Source organism: Coregonus lavaretus, assembly GCF_964263955.1.
Source record: "Coregonus lavaretus genome assembly, chromosome: 1".
Classification (NCBI taxonomy): domain Eukaryota; kingdom Metazoa; phylum Chordata; class Actinopteri; order Salmoniformes; family Salmonidae; genus Coregonus; species Coregonus lavaretus.
The window spans coordinates 70,206,970-70,225,795 of NC_139988.1; the positions used below are offsets into that span (position 1 = coordinate 70,206,970).

An 18,826-nucleotide genomic window follows, 5' to 3' on the forward strand; every position below is an offset into this window, starting at 1 on the left:
ATAAATATTTATTTTATTGCACACATGAATGGTAGCTATGGCTTCCTGCAGTGCATTGTGTGTGTGTGTGTGTGTGTACATTACTTTAGTGCTTGCAGAGATAGCCCACTGACAAAGTTCTGTAACCATGTTGGTCTTTGTGTGTGTGTGTGTGTGTGTGTGTGTGTGTGTGTATTACTATCCTTGTGGGTACCGGAAATCCCCACAATGATAGTAATACAAGGAAAATTTATTTCAACGAGTAAAAAGTCTATTTTAAGCTTAGTGGTTAGGGTTACAATTAGGGTTAGAGGTTTAGGGTAAGGAGTTAGGGTTAGGGGTTACGTTTTGAATGGAAATCTATTTAAAGCATAGTAAAACATATGATGTGTGTGTGTGTGTACCTGTCTCGGTTTACCCAACAGGAGTGTTTGTCTCTGGGTGAGGGGGTGTTTCCCCGGGCGTCTGTCACTCTCCTCCAGGTGTAACATTCTTCCAGCAGGTCAACACTGTAAAGCTGCAGACAGCAACACAGGAACATTACTCTCTCATTTTAACACAAGCAGTGGACAGATAAAGGTATAGGCCCTGTCCAGAAACAACCCCATCCGCCTAGGCACTTGTTTAGATGCGAGAGGATTTCATATAGGGTATAAGCAATGTAGCCCTATGTTGGTTTGTGTGTGTGTACACGTTTTACTATACTTGTGAGTACCATAAGTCCTCACAAGAATAGTAAACCAACTAAAATCCAGAGAAATGAGCACATTTTGCCGTTCCCCACTTGTAAAAAGGCTATTTTAGGCTTAGAGGTTAGGTTTGATTTTGGGTTAGTGGTTTAGTTTAGGGTAATGTTTAGGGGTTAGGGAAAATAGGATTTTGAATGGGAATCAATTGTTGGTCCCCAAAAAGTCAAGTATAGTAAGACATAGCTGTGTGTGTGTCAGTTTAGTTTCTTAATGATCTCGCCAATGCCTGCTTTCTGAGTGAATATAGAGATGATTTCATTCTCTGTTTTACAGAGACTTGGTTAGCTGATGAGATTTCTAATGATGTGCTGAAATTGAATGGATTTTATGGTCCCATTCACGCAGATCGCGACCTGGCAATCACCGGAGGAGGGGTGTGTTTCTACATAAACAAATTCTGGTGTTCTTCCATAAACATCAAGAGCAAAAGATGTTGAAATGTTATGCATCTCATTGCGCCATTTCAGTGTTTATCACAGCTGTTTATGTACCACCCACAGCATACTACTACAATTGCTGCTCACATCACCTACCAATTTGTCCCTTGAAGCACCTAAAATCATACTCTTGTGATTTTAACTCCTGCTCACTTCACACTGGCCTACAAAACTATGAACAATATGTTATTTGTAGCACAAGGGGAGATAGGAAATTAGGACTTGTGTTATGGTAATATTAACGGGGCATATAAGTCACTGCAGAAGCCTCCAGTACTAACAAAATACAAACAGAAATTGGAGCAGGAAAAGCATAGGAAAGGGTAGTTCAGATATGGATGGTCAGAGGAAACGACAGACAGCCTGCACAAATTTTCCTGTACAAACTGGGAAATTTTTACAATGGACCAGACCATGAACGAGTCAGTATCAGCAGTGACTGCATACATCCATTTCTGTGAGGGCATGTTAATCCCCACAAAGACGGTGAAATGCTATCCAAATAACAAGCCTTGGATTACTGCAGAGCTGAAACAGACAGCCCTTTCTGCCGGCAACCAAAGGGAAGTGAAAACTGCAGGGGACCATAAAACAACAAATAGCCCAGGCTAAAGACAACTACAAAAAGAACGTGGAAACCAAGGGACGGCTACTGAAGGAATGCTCAGATGAACTGCCAGACAACTTTTGCACTCTCCTTAAAGTGGAACTGACAGTGTTTTAAGTACTTTGCAGATATGAAAACAGACAATCATAATATCAGTCAAAAATATCAAATTCCCAGTTTATTAAAAATAACCTTTATAAGAGGTTTAAAACATTTTTTTGTTATATTTGACTCAACATTCCATGACGTACACTAAGGCATTGTTGGCAGAATAGATGGATGCAGCTCAATGCATGATTAATATAATTCACCAATACATTTCTTGGTAGTCCAAAACAAATTGCTATCAGGTTGTAAATCACAGCTGGCCTGGTACATTGTTTGCTGCCTCCATTCGGGATGCACTGTTTCAGTTTCAATTACTCAATATTTTGAACATAAATGGACGAATGTAACTAATGCTGGGAATGTCAATACAATCAATCTAGAAAGGGTAATGATCACAAGTCAGTCATAACGTGGCTAATATGCTAGCGTATTATTTATATAGCAAGCTAAAAACACAGAGCCTAACGTTGGCTAGAGGACATCATGTCATTGGAGGAGTGGGTGAGTGACTGACTTTTCCCCCTCGTATCGTTTTTCGGTGGCTACACAGCTAGAGAAGCACTTGTCATTTGGTTAGCTAGCAAGAAATGTGAATCGCTTTGCTAGCTAGCTATGCTGAACGACTGTTATCCAGTTAGCATATCTCTTGCATTTGCAAATTCACTCTGGCTAGCTATCTACTTTCGATTTCAGTGCTAGGGTGAGTAAAATGGTCAGTGAGGTATTCTCTCATTTGTGTCTGAAAGTAGCTAGGTAGCAAGCTAGCCAACTTTAGCCAGTTAGCTTGGGTGCTTGGTTGGGACAACGGCATGCATTGGCAGGCAAGCTGCAGAAGGACGAGCAGGCTATTCCCCATAGTTTATCAGTGCAATTTTGACGGCCAACTAGCTGAAAAGTTTCAGAGGGTTTATCTAATGTTCCTTTGGTAGATTTTAGCTCATCTTGCTCTGGCTAGCATTAGTTGTTGATCTTGTTGTTGATGTGCATACAGAGAAAGATAGCCTACCTTTTTATGGTTGTTTGATTAATAGGACTGTAAAGTTCCCAAATGTAAGCGGACTCCCGTGCTATTTACATATTTGAGGAAATCCATTCAAGTGGATTTTGCCGAATGCGTTCTAATGATCGAAAGTCGCGCTTTTACAACTGCCTGTAAACACACAGTCCAATTCAAAGTGAATGATGGCCCTTGTGGCAAATGGCTTGTTTGCATATAGGCCTACTGTACCTCTGATTGGCTATGGCGGACCGGTCTGCCTAGACTCAGGTCCTGGACAAGACAGATATTTTTATTTACTGCAGTGTCTATTAATTGTCCAAACGCACAGCCACTTTCCCACTATGTCCCTATAGAATTTTCACAAATGCCTTAGTATACAGTGGGGGAAAAAAGTATTTAGTCAGCCACCAATTGTGCAAGTTCTCCCACTTAAAAAAGATGAGAGGCCTGTAAAAAAATTCCAGAAAATCACATTGTAGGGATTTTTAATGAATTTATTTGCAAAATATGGTGGAAAATAAGTATTAGGACACCTACAAACAAGCAAGATTTCTGGCTCTCACAGACCTGTAACTTCTTCTTTAAGAGGCTCCTCTGTCCTCCACTCGTTACCTGTATTAATGGCACCTGTTTGAACTTGTTATCAGTATAAAAGACACCTGTCCACAACCTCAAACAGTCACACTCCAAACTCCACTATGGCCAAGACCAAAGAGCTGTCAAAGAACACCAGAAACAAAATTATAGACCTGCACCAGGCTGGGAAGACTGAATCTGCAATAGCTTGGTAAGAAGAAATCAACTGTGGGAGCAATTATTAGGAAATGGAAGACATACAAGACCACTGATAATCTCCCTCGATCTGGGGCTCCACGCAAGATCTCACCCCGTGGGGTCAAAATTATCACAAGAATGGTGAGCAAAAATCCCAGAACCACACGGGGGGACCTAGTGAATGACCTGCAGAGAGCTGGGACCAAAGTAACAAAGCCTACCATCAGTAAACACACTACGCCGCCAGGGACTCAAATCCTGCAGTGCTAGATGTGTCCCCCTGCTTAAGCCAGTACATGTCCAGGCCCATCTGAAGTTTGCTAGAGTGCATTTGGATGATCCAGAAGAGGAATGGGAGAATGTCATATGGTCAGATGAAACCAAAATATAACTTTTTGGTAAAAACTCAACTCGTCGTGTTTGGAGGACAAAGAATGCTGAGTTGCATCCAAAGAACACCATACCTACTGTGAAGCATGGGGGTGGAAACATCATGCTTTGGGGCTGTTTTTCTGCAAAGGGACCAGGACGACTGATCCGTGTAAAGGAAAGAATGAATGGGGCCATGTATCGTGAGATTTTGAGTGAAAACCTCCTTCCATCAGCAAGGGCATTGAAGATGAAACGTGGCTGGGTCTTTCAGCATGACAATGATCCCAAACACCCCGCCCGGGCAACGAAGGAGTGGCTTCGTAAGAAGCATTTCAAGGTCCTGGAGTGGCCTAGCCAGTCTCCAGATCTCAACCCCATAGAAAATCTTTGGAGGGAGTTGAATGTCCATGTTGCCCTGCGACAGCCCCAAAACATCACTGCTCTAGAGGAGATCTGCATGGAGGAATGGGCCAAAATACCAGCAACAGTGTGTGAAAACCTTGTGAAGACTTACAGAAAACGTTTGACCTGTGTCATTGCCAACAAAGGGTATATAACAAAGTATTGAGAAACTTTTGTTCTTGACCAAATACTTATTTTCTACCATAATTTGCAAATAAATTCATAAAAAATCCTACACTGTGATTTTCTGGAATTTTTTTCCTCATTTTGTCTGTCATAGTTGACGTGTACCTATGATGAACATTACAGGCCTCTCTCATCTTTTTAAGTGGGAGAACTTGCACAATTGGTGGCTGACTAAATACTTTTTTCCCCACTGTACGTAATTCTCCATCATTCTAAGAATTTTATTAAAAATTTGAAAATGACCATATCCAAGTGCTCGCCTGTTTTTTTTTTTTAAGTGTCATATTCTTCGTGGGAGTGTATATAAACAGATTTTAATAAGATTTTATGTTGCTAAAATGCTGCCAGTTCCACTTTAACAACTCCCTCTCAGAACACATGGTTCCCTCACTCTGGAAGACCTCTGAGATCTGACCAGTTCCAAAGAAGAACAACCCAGCAGAATACCGCCCTGGGGCAGTGGGTCATAGGACAGATGCAGCAGAGACTTTGAATATGTGAAAATGTAAATGTGTATCATAACTTTTCCGTACTGCATGTAATATATTGTGTTGTGTTTTTTGTATTTGTATGCTGATGTCACTAAATGAATTTCCATGTAAATGGACAATAAAGTATATTGTATCATTAATGTCAGTCGTTGTGAAGTGCCTTGAGAGCTTGATGCCAACACGTCTCAGGTCACATGTGGATGGAGCCCTTGACCCAACGCAGTTTGTATACAGGAAGGAATGGCGCCGGAGAAGATGGCTGCCGTTTTACAGCCCTCTAACCAATTGTACTATTATGTGCGTTTTTCGCGTTATTTGTAATATAGTCTGTACATAATTGTACTCCTGAGTGGCGCAGTGGTCTAAGGCACTGCATCGCAGTGCTAACTGTGCCACTAGAGATCCTGGTTCGAATCCAGGCTCTGTCGCAGCCGGCCGCGACTGGGAGACTCATGGGCGGCGCACAATTGGCCCAGCGTCGTCCAGGGTAGGGAAGGGAATGGCCGGCAGGGATGTAGCTCAGTTGATAGAGCATGGCGTTTGCAACGCCAGGGTTGTGAGTTCGATTCCCACGGGGGGCCAGTATAAAAAAATATGTATTCACTAACTGTAAGTTGCTCTGGATAAGAGCGTCTGCTAAATGACTAAAATGTAAATGTAATAATGTTTCTGCCACCGTCTCTTATGACCAAAAAGAGCTTCTGGATATCAGGACAGCGATTACTCACCTCGTATTGGACAAAGTTTTTTCTTCAACGAGTCGGACGCGAAGGATATTCTACAGACACCCAACAAGGCCCAAATCCCCGTCATTCGCATGAGAAAGAGACGGAGATATCGTGGACGTAGGTCGGAGTGCCTTGTAAGGATCCGACGGCGAGCGAGTAAACTGCCTCTTCCATCAATCCTATTAGCCAATGTTCAATCATTTGAAAATAAATTGGACGGCCTAAGATTATGGGACATTAAAAACTGTAATATCTTATGTTTCACAGAGTAGTGGCTGAACGACGGCATGGATAACATACAGCTGGATGGGATATACGCTACATCGGCAGGATAGAACGGCTGACTCCGGTAAGACAAGGGTTGGCGGTCTGTGTATATTTGTAAACAACAGCTGGTGCATAAAATCTAATATTAATATAAAATATTAAGGAAGTCTCGAGGTTTTGCTCGCCTGAGGTAGAGTATCTCATGATAAGCTGTGGACCACACTATTTACCAAGAGAGTTTTCATCTATATTTTTCATAGCTGTCTATTTACAAACATGCTGGCACTAAGATTGCACTCAATGAGCTGTATAAGGCCATAAGCAAACAGGAAAACGCTCATCCAGAGGCAGCACTCCTAGTGGACGGGGACTTTAATGCAGGGAAACTTAAAACCGTTCTACCTAATTTTTACCAGCATGTTAAATGTGCAACCAGAGAAAAAAAATAATAATAACTTCACCACCTTTACTCCACACACAGAGATGTATACAAAGCTCTCCCTCGCCCTCCATTTGGCAAATCTGACCATAACTCTATCCTCCTGATTCCTGCTTATAAGCAAAAACTAAAGCAGGAAGCACCAGTGACTCAGTTAATAAGGAAGTGGTCAGATGACGCAGATGCTAAGCTACAGGACTGTTTTGCTAGCACAGACTGGAATATGTTCCGGGATTCTTCCGATAGCTTTGAGGAGTACACCACATCAGTCACTGGCTTCATCAACAAGTGCATATATGACGTCATCCCCACAGTGACCGTACGTACATACTCCAACCAGAAGCCATGGATTACAGGCAACATCCGCACTGAGCTAAAGGGTAGAGCTGCCGCTTTAAGGAGCGGGACTCTAACCCGGACGCTTATAAGAAATCCCGCTATGACCTCCGACGAACCATCAAACAGGCAAAGAGTTAATGTAGGACTAAGACTGAATCGTACTACACCGGCTCTGACGCTCGTCGGATGTGGCAGGGCTTCAAAACTATTACAGACTACAAAGGGAAGCACAGCCGCGAGCTGCCCAGTGACACAAGCCTACCAGACGAGCTAAATCACTTCTATGCTCACTTTGAGGCAAGCAACACTGAAGCATGAATGAGCGCATCAGCTGTTCCGGATGACTATGTGATCACGCTCTCCGTAGCCGATGTGAGTAAGACTTTTAAGCAGGTCAACATTCAGATTACCAGGACGTGTACTCTGAGCATGCGCTGACCAACTGGCAAGTGTCTTCACTGACATTTTCAACATGTCCCTGACTGAGTCTGTAATACCAACATGTTTCAAGCAGACCACCATAGTCCCTGTGCACAAGAACAGTAAGATAACATGCCTAAATGACTACCGACCTGTAGCACTCACGTCTGTAGCCATTAAGTGCTTTGATCATAGCTCACATCAACACCATTCTCTCAGAAACCCTAGACCCATTCCAATTTGCATATCGCCCCAACAGATCCACAGATGATGCAATCTCTATTGCACTCCACACTGCCCTGGACAAGAGGAACACCTATGTGAGAATGCTATTCATTGACTACACCTCAGCATTCAACACCATAGTGCCCTCAAAGCTCATCACTAAGCTAAGGACCCTGGGACTAAACACCTTCCTCTGCAACTGGATCCTGGACTTCCTGATGGGCCGCGCCCAGGTGGTAAGGGTAGGTAACAACACATCTGCCACGCTGATCGTCAACACGGGAGCCCCTCAGGGGTGCGTGCTCAGTCCCCTCCTGTACTCCCTGTTCACCCACGACTCCAACAACATCATTAAGTTTGCCGACAACACAACAGTGGTAGGCCTAATCACCAACAACGATGAGACAGCCTATAGGGAGGAGGTCAGAGACCTGGCCGTGTGGTGCCAGGATAGTGGAACAGGTTGAGAGCTGTTCCACTACATGGTCCAAACACACAAAGACAGTCGTGAAGAGGGCACGAGAAAGCCTCTGAAAAGACTGAAAAGATTTGGCATGGGTCCTCAGATCCTCAAAAAGTTATACAGCGGCACCATCGAGAGCATCCTGACTGGTTGCATCACCGCCTGGTATGGCAACTGCTCGGCCTCCGACCACAAGGCACTACAGAGGGTAGTGCGTACGGCCCAGTACATCACTGGGGCCAAGCTTCCTGCCATCCAGGACCTCTATACCAGGCGGTGTCAGAGGAAGGCCCTAAAAATTGTCAACGACTCCAGCCACCCTAGTCATAGACTGTTCTCTCTGCTACCGCACGGCAAGCGGGACCGGCGCGCCAAGTCTAGGTCCAAAAGGCTTCTTAACAGCTTCTACCCCCAAGTCATAAGACTCCTGAACAGCTAATCATGGCTACCCGGACTATTTGCATTGACCCCCCACTCCACCCCCCTCTTTTACACTGGTGCTACTCTGTTTATTATTTATGCATAGTCACTTTAACTCTACCCATATGTACATATTACCTAAATTACCTCGACTAACCAGTGTCCCCGCACATTGAATCTGTACCGGTACCCCCCTGTATATAGTCTCCCTACTGTTATTTTATTTTACTGCTGCTCTTTAGTTATTTGCTATTTTCTACTTAACACTTTTTTTTTTTTTTTCTTAAAAACTGCATTGTTGGTTAAGGGCTTGTAAGTAAGCATTTCACTGTAAGGTCTACACCTGTTGTATTCGGCGCATGTGGCAAATAACATTTGATTTGAAGAACAGATCAGGGGAAGATGCAGTCCTGACGGTGTGGCACAGCACCGTGACAAATTGCCGTGATTCACTATACGGATAGCCACGCTAGCTAGGTACTGCTACAGTTGAAGTCGGAAGTTTACATACACTTAGGTTGGAGTCATTAAAACTTGTTTTTCAACCACTCCACCAATTTCTTGATAACAAACTATAGTTTTGGCAAGTCGGTTTGGACATCTACTTTGTGCATGACACAAGTAATTTTCCCAAAAATTGTTTACAGACAGATTATTTCACTTATAATTCACTGTATCACAATTCCAGTTGGTCAGAAGTTTACATACACTAAGTTGACTGTGCCTTTAAACAGCTTGGAAAATTCCAGAAAATGATGTCATGGCTTTAGAAGCTTCTGATAGGCTAATTGACATCATTTGAGTCAATTGGAGGTGTACCTGTGGATGTATTCCAAGGCCTACCTTTGCTTGACATCATGGGAAAATCAAAAGAAATCAGCCAAGGCCTCAGAAAAAAATGTGTACACCTCCACAAGTCTGGTTCATTCTTAGGAGCAATTTCCAAACGCCTGAAGGTACCACGTTCATCTGTACAAACAAGAGTACACAAGTATAAACATCATGGGACCACGCAGCCGTCATACCGCTCAGGAAGGAGACGAGTTCTGTCTACTAGAGATTAACGTACTTTGGTGAGAAAAGTACAAATCAATCCCAGAACAACAGCAAAGTACCTTGTGAAGATGCTGGAGGAAACAGGTACAAAAATATCTATATCCACAGTAAAACAAGTCCTATATCGACATACAGTGGGGGGAAAAAAGTATTTAGTCAGCCACCAATTGTGCAAGTTCTCCCACTTAAAAAGATGAGAGAGGCCTGTAATTTTCATCATAGGTACAAGTCAACTATGACAGACAAATTGAGGAAAAAAAATCCAGAAAATCACATTGTAGGATTTTTAATGAATTTATTTGCAAATTATGGTGGAAAATAAGTATTTGGTCACCTACAAACAAGCAAGATTTCTGGCTCTCACAGACCTGTAACTTCTTCTTTAAGAGGCTCCTCTGTCCTCCACTCGTTACCTGTATTAATGGCACCTGTTTGAACTTGTTATCAGTATAAAAGACACCTGTCCACAACCTCAAACAGTCACACTCCAAACTCCACTATGGCCAAGACCAAAGAGCTGTCAAAGGACACCAGAAACAAAATTGTAGACCTGCACCAGGCTGGGAAGACTGAATCTGCAATAGGTAAACAGCTTGGTTTGAAGAAATCAACTGTGGGAGCAAACACTACGCCGCCAGGGACTCAAATCCTGCAGTGCCAGATGTGTCCCCCTGCTTAAGCCAGTACATGTCCAGGCCCATCTGAAGTTTGCTAGAGTGCATTTGGATGATCCAGAAGAGGATTGGGAGAATGTCATATGGTCAGATGAAACCAAAATAGAACTTTTTGGTAAAATTTCAACTCGTCATGTTTGGAGGACAAAGAATGCTGAGTTGCATCCAAAGAACACCATACCTACTGTGAAGCATGGGGGTGGAAACATCATGCTTTGGGGCAGTTTTTCTGCAAAGGGACCAGGACGACTGATCCGTGTAAAGGAAAGAATGAATGGGGCCATGTATCGTGAGATTTTGAGTGAAAACCTCCTTCCATCAGCAAGGGCATTGAAGATGAAACGTGGCTGGGTCTTTCAGCATGACAATGATCCCAAACACACTGCCGGGCAACGAAGGAGTGCCTTCGTAAGAAGCATTTCAAGGTCCTGGAGTGGCCTAGCCAGTCTCCAGATCTCAACCCCATAGAAAATCTTTGGAGGGAGTTGAAAGTCCGTGTTGCCCAGCGACAGCCCCAAAACATCACTGCTCTAGAGGAGATCTGCATGGAGGAATGGGCCAAAATACCAGCAACAGTGTGTGAAAACCTTGTGAAGCCTTACAGAAAACGTTTGACCTGTGTCATTGCCAACAAAGGGTATATAACAAAGTATTGAGAAACTTTTGTTATTGACCAAATACTTATTTTCCACCATAATTTGCAAATAAATTCATTAAAAATCCTACAATGTGATTTTCTGGATTTTTTTTCCTCCTTTTGTCTGTCATAGTTGACGTGTATCTATGATGAAAATTACAGGCCGCTCTCATCTTTTTAAGTGGGAGAACTTGAACAATTGGTGGCTGACTAAATACTTTTTTCCCCCACTGTAACCTGAAAGGCCACTCAGCAAGGAAGAAGCAACTGCTCCAAAACAGCCATAAAAAAGCCAGACTACGGTTTGCAACTGCACATGGGGACAAAGATCGTACTTTTTGGAGAAATGTCCTCTGTTCTGATGAAACAAAAATATAACTGTTTTGCCATAATGACCATTGTTATGTTTGGAGGAAAAAGGGGGATGCTTGCAAGCTGAAGAACACCATCCCAACCGTGAAGCACGGGGGTGGCAGCATCATGCTGTGGGGGTGCTTTGCTGCAGGAGGGACTGGTGCACTTCACAAAATAGATGGCATCATGAGGAAGGAAAATTATGTGGATATATTGAAGCAACATCTCAAGACATCAGTCAGGAAGTTAAAGCTTGGTCGCAAATGGGTCTTCCAAATGGACAATGACCCCAAGCATACTTCCAAAGTTGTGGCAAAATGGCTTAAGGACAACAAAGTCAAGGTATTGGAGTGGCCATCACAAAGCCCTGACCTCAATCCTATAGAAAATGTGTGGGCAGAACTCAAAAAGCGTGTATGAGCAAGGAGGCCTACAAACCTGACTCAGTTACACCAGCTCTGTCAGGAGGAATGGGCCAAAATTCACTCAACTTATTGTGGGAAGTTTGTGGAAGGCTACCTGAAACGTTTGACCCAAGTTAAACAATTTAATGGCAATGCTACCAAATACTAATTGAGTGTATGTAAACTTTTGACCCGCTGGGAATGTGATGAAAGTAATAAAAGCTTAAATAAATCACTCTCTACTATTATTCTGACATTTCACATTCTTAAAATAAAGTGGTGATCCTAACTGACCTATGACAGGGACTTTTTACTAGGATTAAATGTCAGGAATTGTGAAAAACTGAGATGTATTTGGCTAAGGTGTATGTAAACTTCTGACTTCAACTGCAGGTATCAACAGCCAGTCCAGTAGGGGCTGGAAGCTATAGTGAACTTCGATTGGTCAATCAAGCTGCGATGAGTATTTGCATAAAGTTCCGCTTTCCCCAACTTAGGGCACACCCTGTTCACTCGCCCATGCTCGTATCGCCCAATGGTCACCCTGCCCACTTCGCTTCCTCCATTGAAAATGGCTTCAACGCCCCTATCGTGTTCAACGTGGACAGAGAGGAAGAGGCAAAGCGAAACTATTTACACCACCCAAAATATGTCCGCGTGAGATAAGCCCTTTTTTATATATGGGGGTCTATGAGAGAGTGTCGAATTACATGAGGCTTATTTGATCTAATAGAAGTTTCGTCATGTTTAGGTTGTTACAAATGTACTGATATAAGTGGATGCACATGGCATTCCGGCAACTTTGAGAAAAACTACTTAGTTGTGCCTGTTGTTCACACGTGTATCTGCCCTCTCATTGGGTAGAATGGTCCCACCGGATCTCCACTGTCACTCGTATGTGTGTGTCTTTTCCTGGAATTCTCCTCTGCTTTTCAACTGCATGCAGCCTCACCTTCTCTGTGAAAAGCTCTCCCACCTACAGGTAGATCCCAGCATTACCTTGTGGGTGCTGGACTTCCTGCTGAACAGTGGACAGTATGCCAAGATCAACAACACAACATTCCTTCCTCTGTGTACATCTACTGGTTCCAAAGAACGAATCTCTCCAGTGCTAGTCTCCATATACACCAATGACATGAAAGGCTCAGACAGGGACTGCTTGGCAGTGAAATACGCAGACGACGCCACCCTTGTCGACCTCTCAGATGACACAATGCATTTCCAAACAGAAGTAAACAGGGTTTATGACTGGTGCCATAACAACAACCTCACACTCAACATCAACAAAATAAATGCTCATTGATTTCCAGATGAAGGCAGAGGAAGCCAGCTATTCCTGGGTGTTGAACAGGCAGAGAGAGTGTGGAGTTTCAAGTACCTGGGGAATATCATGGACAGCACACTCGCTTTTAATGGCAACACTCAAAACATCAATAAAAATTCCAACAACGACTGTACCTCCTGCGACTGACACAACTGCGTGCTTAGTACCCTCCTGTACTCCCCGTTCACCCATGACTGCGTGGCCGCACACAACTCCAACACCATCATTAAGTTTGCCGATGACACAACGGTGGTAGGCCTGAACACCGACGACGATGAGACAACCTATAGGGAGGAGGTCAGAGACCAGGCAGTGTGGTGCCAGGTCAACAACCTCTCCCCTTAACGTCAGCAAGATAAAGGAGCTGATCGTGGACTACAGGAAACAGAGGGCCGAGCACGCCCCCATTCACATCAATAGGGCTGTAGTGGAGCGGGTTGAGAGTTTAAAGTTCATCGGTGTCCACATCACTAAGGACCTATCATGGTCCAAACACACCAACACAGTCATGAAGAGGGCACGACAACACTTCTTCCCCCTCAGGAAGCTGAAAAGATTTGTCATGGGCCCTCAGATCCTCAAAAGGTTTTACAGCTGCACCATTGAGAGCATCTTGACTGACTGCGTCACTGCATGGTATGGCAACTGCTTGGCATCCGACCGCAAGGTGCTACACAGGGTAGTGCGTACGGCCCAATAAATCACTGGAGCCGACCTCCCTGCCATCCAGGACCTCTATACCAAGCAGTGTCAGAGGAAGGCCCTAAAAATTGTCATAGACTCCAGCCACCCAAGTCATAGACTATTATCTCTGCTACCGCATGGCAAGCGGTACCGGAGCGCCAAGTCTGGGACAAAAGGCTCATGAACAGCTTCTACCCTCAAGCCATAAGACTGCTGAGCAGATAATCAATTGACCCCTACAGTGAGGGAAAACAGTATTTGATCCCCTGCTGATTTTGTACGTTTGCCCACTGACAAAGAAATGATCAGTCTATAATTTTAATGGTAGGTTTATTTGAACAGTGAGAGACAGAATAACAACAACAAAATCCAGAAAGACGCATGTCAAAAATATTATAAATTGATTTGCATTTTAAATGAGGGAAATAAGTATTTGACCCCTCTCAATCAGAAAGATTTCTGGCTCCCAGGTGTCTTTTATACAGGTAACGAGCTGAGATTAGGAGCACACTCTTAAAGGGAGTGCTCCTAATCTCAGTTTATTACCTGTATAAAAGACACCTGTCCACAGAAGCAATCAATCAATCAGATTCCAAACTCTCCACCATGGCCAAGACCAAAGAGCTCTCCAAGGATGTCAGGGACAAGATTGTAAACCTACACAAGGCTGGAATGGGTTACAAGACCATCGCCAAGCAGCTTGGTCAGAAGGTGACAACAGTTTGTGCAATTATTCGCAAATGGAAGAAACACAAAAGAACTGTCAATCTCCCTCTGCCTGGGGCTCCATGCAAGATCTCACCTCGTGGAGTTGCAATGATCATGAGAACGGTGAGGAATCAGCCCAGAACTACACGGGAGGATCTTGTCAATGATCTCAAGGCAGCTGGGACCATAGTCACCAAGAAAACAATTGGTAACACACAACGCCGTGAAGGACTGAAATCCTGCAGCGCCCGCAAGGTCCCCCTGCTCAAGAAAGCACATTTACAGGCCCGTCTGAAGTTTAACAATGAACATCTGAATGATTCAGAGGAGAACTGGGTGAAAGTGTTGTGGTCAGATGAGACCAAAATTGAGCTCTTTGGCATCAACGCAACTCGCCGTGTTTGGAGGAGGAGGAATGCTGCCTATGACCCCAAGAACACCATCCCCACCATCAAACATGGAGGTGGAAACATTATGCTTTGGGGGTGTTTTTCTGATAAGGGGACAGGACAACTTCACCGCATCAAAGGGACGATGGACGGGGCCATGTACCATCAAATCTTGGGTGAGAACCTCCTTCCCTCAGCCAGGGCATTGAAAATGGGTCGTGGATGGGTATTCCAGCATGACAATGACCCAAAACACACGGCCAAGGCAACAAAGGAGTGGCTCAAGAAGAAGCACATTAAGGTCCTGGAATGGCCTAGCCAGTCTCCAGACCTTAATCCCATAGAAAATCTGTGGAGGGAGCTGAAGGTTCGAGTTGCCAAACGTCAGGCTCGAAACCTTAATGACTTGGAGAAGATCTGCAAAGAGGAGTGGGACAAAATCCCTCCTGAGATGTGTGCAAACCTGGTGGCCAACTACAAGAAACGTCTGACCTCTGTGATTGCCAACAAGGGTTTTGCCACCAAGTACTAAGTAATATTTTGCAGAGAGGTCAAATACTTATTTGCCTCATTAAAATGCAAATCAATTTATAAAATTTTTGACATGCGTTTTTCTGGATTTTTTTGTTGTTATTCTGTCTCTCACTGTTCAAATAAACCTACCATTAAAATTATAGACTGATCATGTCTTTGTTAGTGGGCAAACGTACAACATCAGCAGGGGATCAAATACTTTTTTCCCTCACTGTATATGAATTAATTTTTTGCACTGGCTCTATGCACACTCACTGGACTCTAGCCTCATTATTGTTATTTTATTGTGTTACTATTTCCCTTTTTTTTGTTGCTAATCTTTTGTTACATTTTAACTCTGCATTGTTGGGAAAGGTCTCGTAAGTAAGCATTTCACGGTAAAGTCTACACCGGTTCGGTTATATTCGCCGCATGTGACAAATAAAATTGGATTTGAACTGCATGTCAACACCCAGGGTCTTCAGGGAATCTTTGATAGACGGGCAATGGACAAGGCCAAACGATTCATAGAGGACCCCACACACAACCTTACCCAATGTTTTGAGCTGCTGCCCTCCAGAAGGAGATATACCGTAAGATAACACTGTTCAGCAAGAATAGGAGCAGGTTAAGTTTTATTCCGATGGCCATCGGGCTGCTGAACAGTGGGACATAGGACAGATGTAGGTCCAATACATGGTCGGACAGTAGGCCGCAGCGACAGTGAATATGTGTGCATTAACTATCCAGTCTTTTCTGCATTCCATGTATTACAGTGTATTGTTTTTGTGTATTTGTATGCAGAATTCACAAAATGAATTTGCATGTAAATGGACAACAAAGTACATCGAATGATATAGCGTGAATTCCACTTAGCAGATCAGAGAGCAAGGTGGAGCTACTACCATATTTCTTATACCTTTCGAATTATTATTAGTGTACTAACAACTACCACGAAAGGTTACTTTTCTTGTTATACCAAAGAAAACATTTATTTAACTTTCCCAAGCCCGGATTTAATAGGCTACCCAGGACCATTTCGAAGTCCCTTCTCACAAAGTCAGCTTCCAATTCACTTCCAAATCGACAAGCAGCCACTTTCTCATGAACACAGTTCATACGAATGACACTAATACATTCCTGTGTCTTTCTGTCTGCACTTCTGTGATATCAAGTTACAGCCCATGCTACTTGGCCATGAGGAAAACAAAACACGTCAGACAGCTTTTGGCCTTTCTTGATTCTCTTAACAGGCCCCTATCAATCACACAATCTGATCTGAGGTCAGTTTCACTTTAACACTTTGTACCTCCAAGGGGAAAAGGATACAGCTGGGTAAAGGCATCCTCATACATAGGTTCGGTTTGCTCCTAGCAGAACTTAGCTAGGAAAAGTGAACATCTGTGCTTGCATTCTCCCTTAAAATACCTTCGCTTGGAAAACGAGAAAAAAGCAGCAATATTACTGTTTGTCCCTCTTGAGACACTGTAGCAAAAGTACACTTCTTCAAAATAGTCTGAATTAATAACTCAAGAAATCTGTAATTCATTTTGACATTTTTGCCGAGAAGGTCAGCCACGCAATCAATGTTTGGTGCAGTATTCTCAAGTGAAAAAATGTGCATGAAAACTAGTCGTCTGTCTTTGAATGACAACAAACACTTCATTGAAGAATCGCTACTGTTGACCAATCGCAGACAAAGGGGCATAGACTTTGGCTACCGAACTTCGACTAGCGAACTGTTTCGACTAGGACGCAAACGGCAAGCCTTAGGGTGACCTGATCCTAGGTCAGTGGGTGGATAATTGCTGTCCTTACCTGGTTGGTGTGTCCGTTGGGGTCACACCCTCCGAACACGTAGAGAGTGCCATTGTGATAAGAACCGCAGGCGCCTGATAAGGCCGGAGGGAGTTCTCCCTCCATCCTCCTCCGCTCCCTGACACATACACACAAACATGCAAATGAAAGCTCAGTAATGCGTGTCTGTCAGGGGGCGGGTAATGTGTATGTCTGGGGGGTAGTGGCATTATCACAAACACAAAAACCGAAATAGGGAAGAGTGATAGCCTATGTTGTTTGCAGGTCTTCTTGTGTACATGCTACAGCACTGCAAACTTGGTCAAGTAAGTTAAGATATTAACGAGCAATAAACAATGAATTACAAAGAATTGTCATAACACAGTGGGCAGGTGAATCAATTCATTTTAGAATAATTGAAAAAAATTAATGACTGAAGAGCTTGAGTCCAACAGGAAACAGACGGTCTCATAATCTTACCATATTCCGCACTCCAAATCGCACAGCCAAATCTCATCACTGGGTAACAGTGTTTCTGTTCCAGAGACTGACTGTCATGGAACATCAGAAAAACAATATCTACCATCAATAAGATAGAGTGCTACACTATTGAAACATTGTAGCAATCATTCACACAATAGGCTAAACCTACTAGTCACAATGGGAATATGAAATATTACAAAAAAAGAAACACAGGGAATATTTTCTAGATGTGAAGACAGTTGAATACAAACAAAAGGTTTGGCAGTGGTAACATGAATAACTACGGAAAAGGTAGCCCAATAATGGACTAAAAGGAGACTAACGTTACTCCTTATTGTCCAAACACATTACATGTTCTGTTTATAGAGGTAAATTGGCTCTGGCAGCTAAAACAACCAAATACTCAATCTAGTGAATAGATGCTCAATTGCGGTACGGCTCTAGAAACATAAAGCCCTCTATTTTCATATCACATCATACATATATATATATATATACTGTTTAAACCAGTTTTAATAGTTGCAGCAGATGGTAATTTTGAGTGACAAGTTTGTGGCGTCTGGCTTCTTTACACACAGGTGTTCGGAGACGCAGATTACTAATTAGCATAGGTAGCCTATGCCTCAATCTTCCGTCTGTGTTTTCTGTAAACAAGCGCTGTAACATGGAAATATGGCCGTGTGGGAACCCTATAAAAAGGTGTGTAGTAATTTCACATTTTGTATTACTATTATTTCTCGCTGTCAGTATGAAAGATATGTTCCTCTTGTTTCCAAAACCGTACTACAAGCGATGCGTTTGAAAGTTCAGAACGAGAATCGAGGCTCAGCAAAACTTCCCCGGCTATAAAATGCTATCGCAGTAATATACGATGTAGGCCTACATCACAGCAGATATGCATATCGTGGAGTTGAGAAACCGCTAGGGAAAAAGGTATCTGAACATATTAAATGTGATGCCTATAGCGTTTTGCTGAAATGCGGCTGTTATTTTTTTGGGTACTTTGCCCAGGTAACCTTACCTTACAGCCTCCCCACACATAAAGAACGCTCCCTTCCACGAATGCGGTGTGATCACTCCGCTCCAGCGAGTTCAACATCTCGACACCAGTTCCTGTATTCATCATCAACTGCGACTAAAGAAAGGCAACTGAGTCTCTCTCGTGTTTACTTTCTCCAGATCATAGGAATCCTAATGGCGCTGAGATGGGATGGACTTCTTGCTACATGCAAAGACAAGCCAGAGTGTGAAAACGTGCTCCTCAGGATTGATTTGAGCCCCTGGGGCGCGTTTCTATTGTGGAATGTAAATCGTTTCAGAGCATTATGCGACTGGGCGAAGGCCGCCTTTCCAATTGCTTGAATACATCTTCTAAAAAATGTTTTAGGCTATAATAC

General features: G+C 43.3%; 1 protein-coding gene across 1 annotated transcript in view; it reads right to left on the bottom strand.

Annotated features, from left to right (window-relative positions):
• Nucleotides 1–18,619, bottom strand: part of LOC311130577 (kelch domain-containing protein 1-like) — a 30,696-nt gene extending 12,077 nt beyond the window's left edge. Inside the window, exons 1-4 of the mRNA XM_084163347.1 lie at nt 18,451–18,619; nt 17,427–17,497; nt 16,968–17,085; nt 384–496 (exon numbers count right to left, since the gene is read on the bottom strand). Of these exons, the coding sequence (XP_084019473.1) occupies nt 384–496; nt 16,968–17,085; nt 17,427–17,497; nt 18,451–18,555 (407 nt within the window). The 5' untranslated portion in view covers nt 18,556–18,619. The remainder of the gene's footprint in view (nt 1–383; nt 497–16,967; nt 17,086–17,426; nt 17,498–18,450) is intronic.
• Between the last annotated feature and the right edge of the window lie 207 nt (nt 18,620–18,826).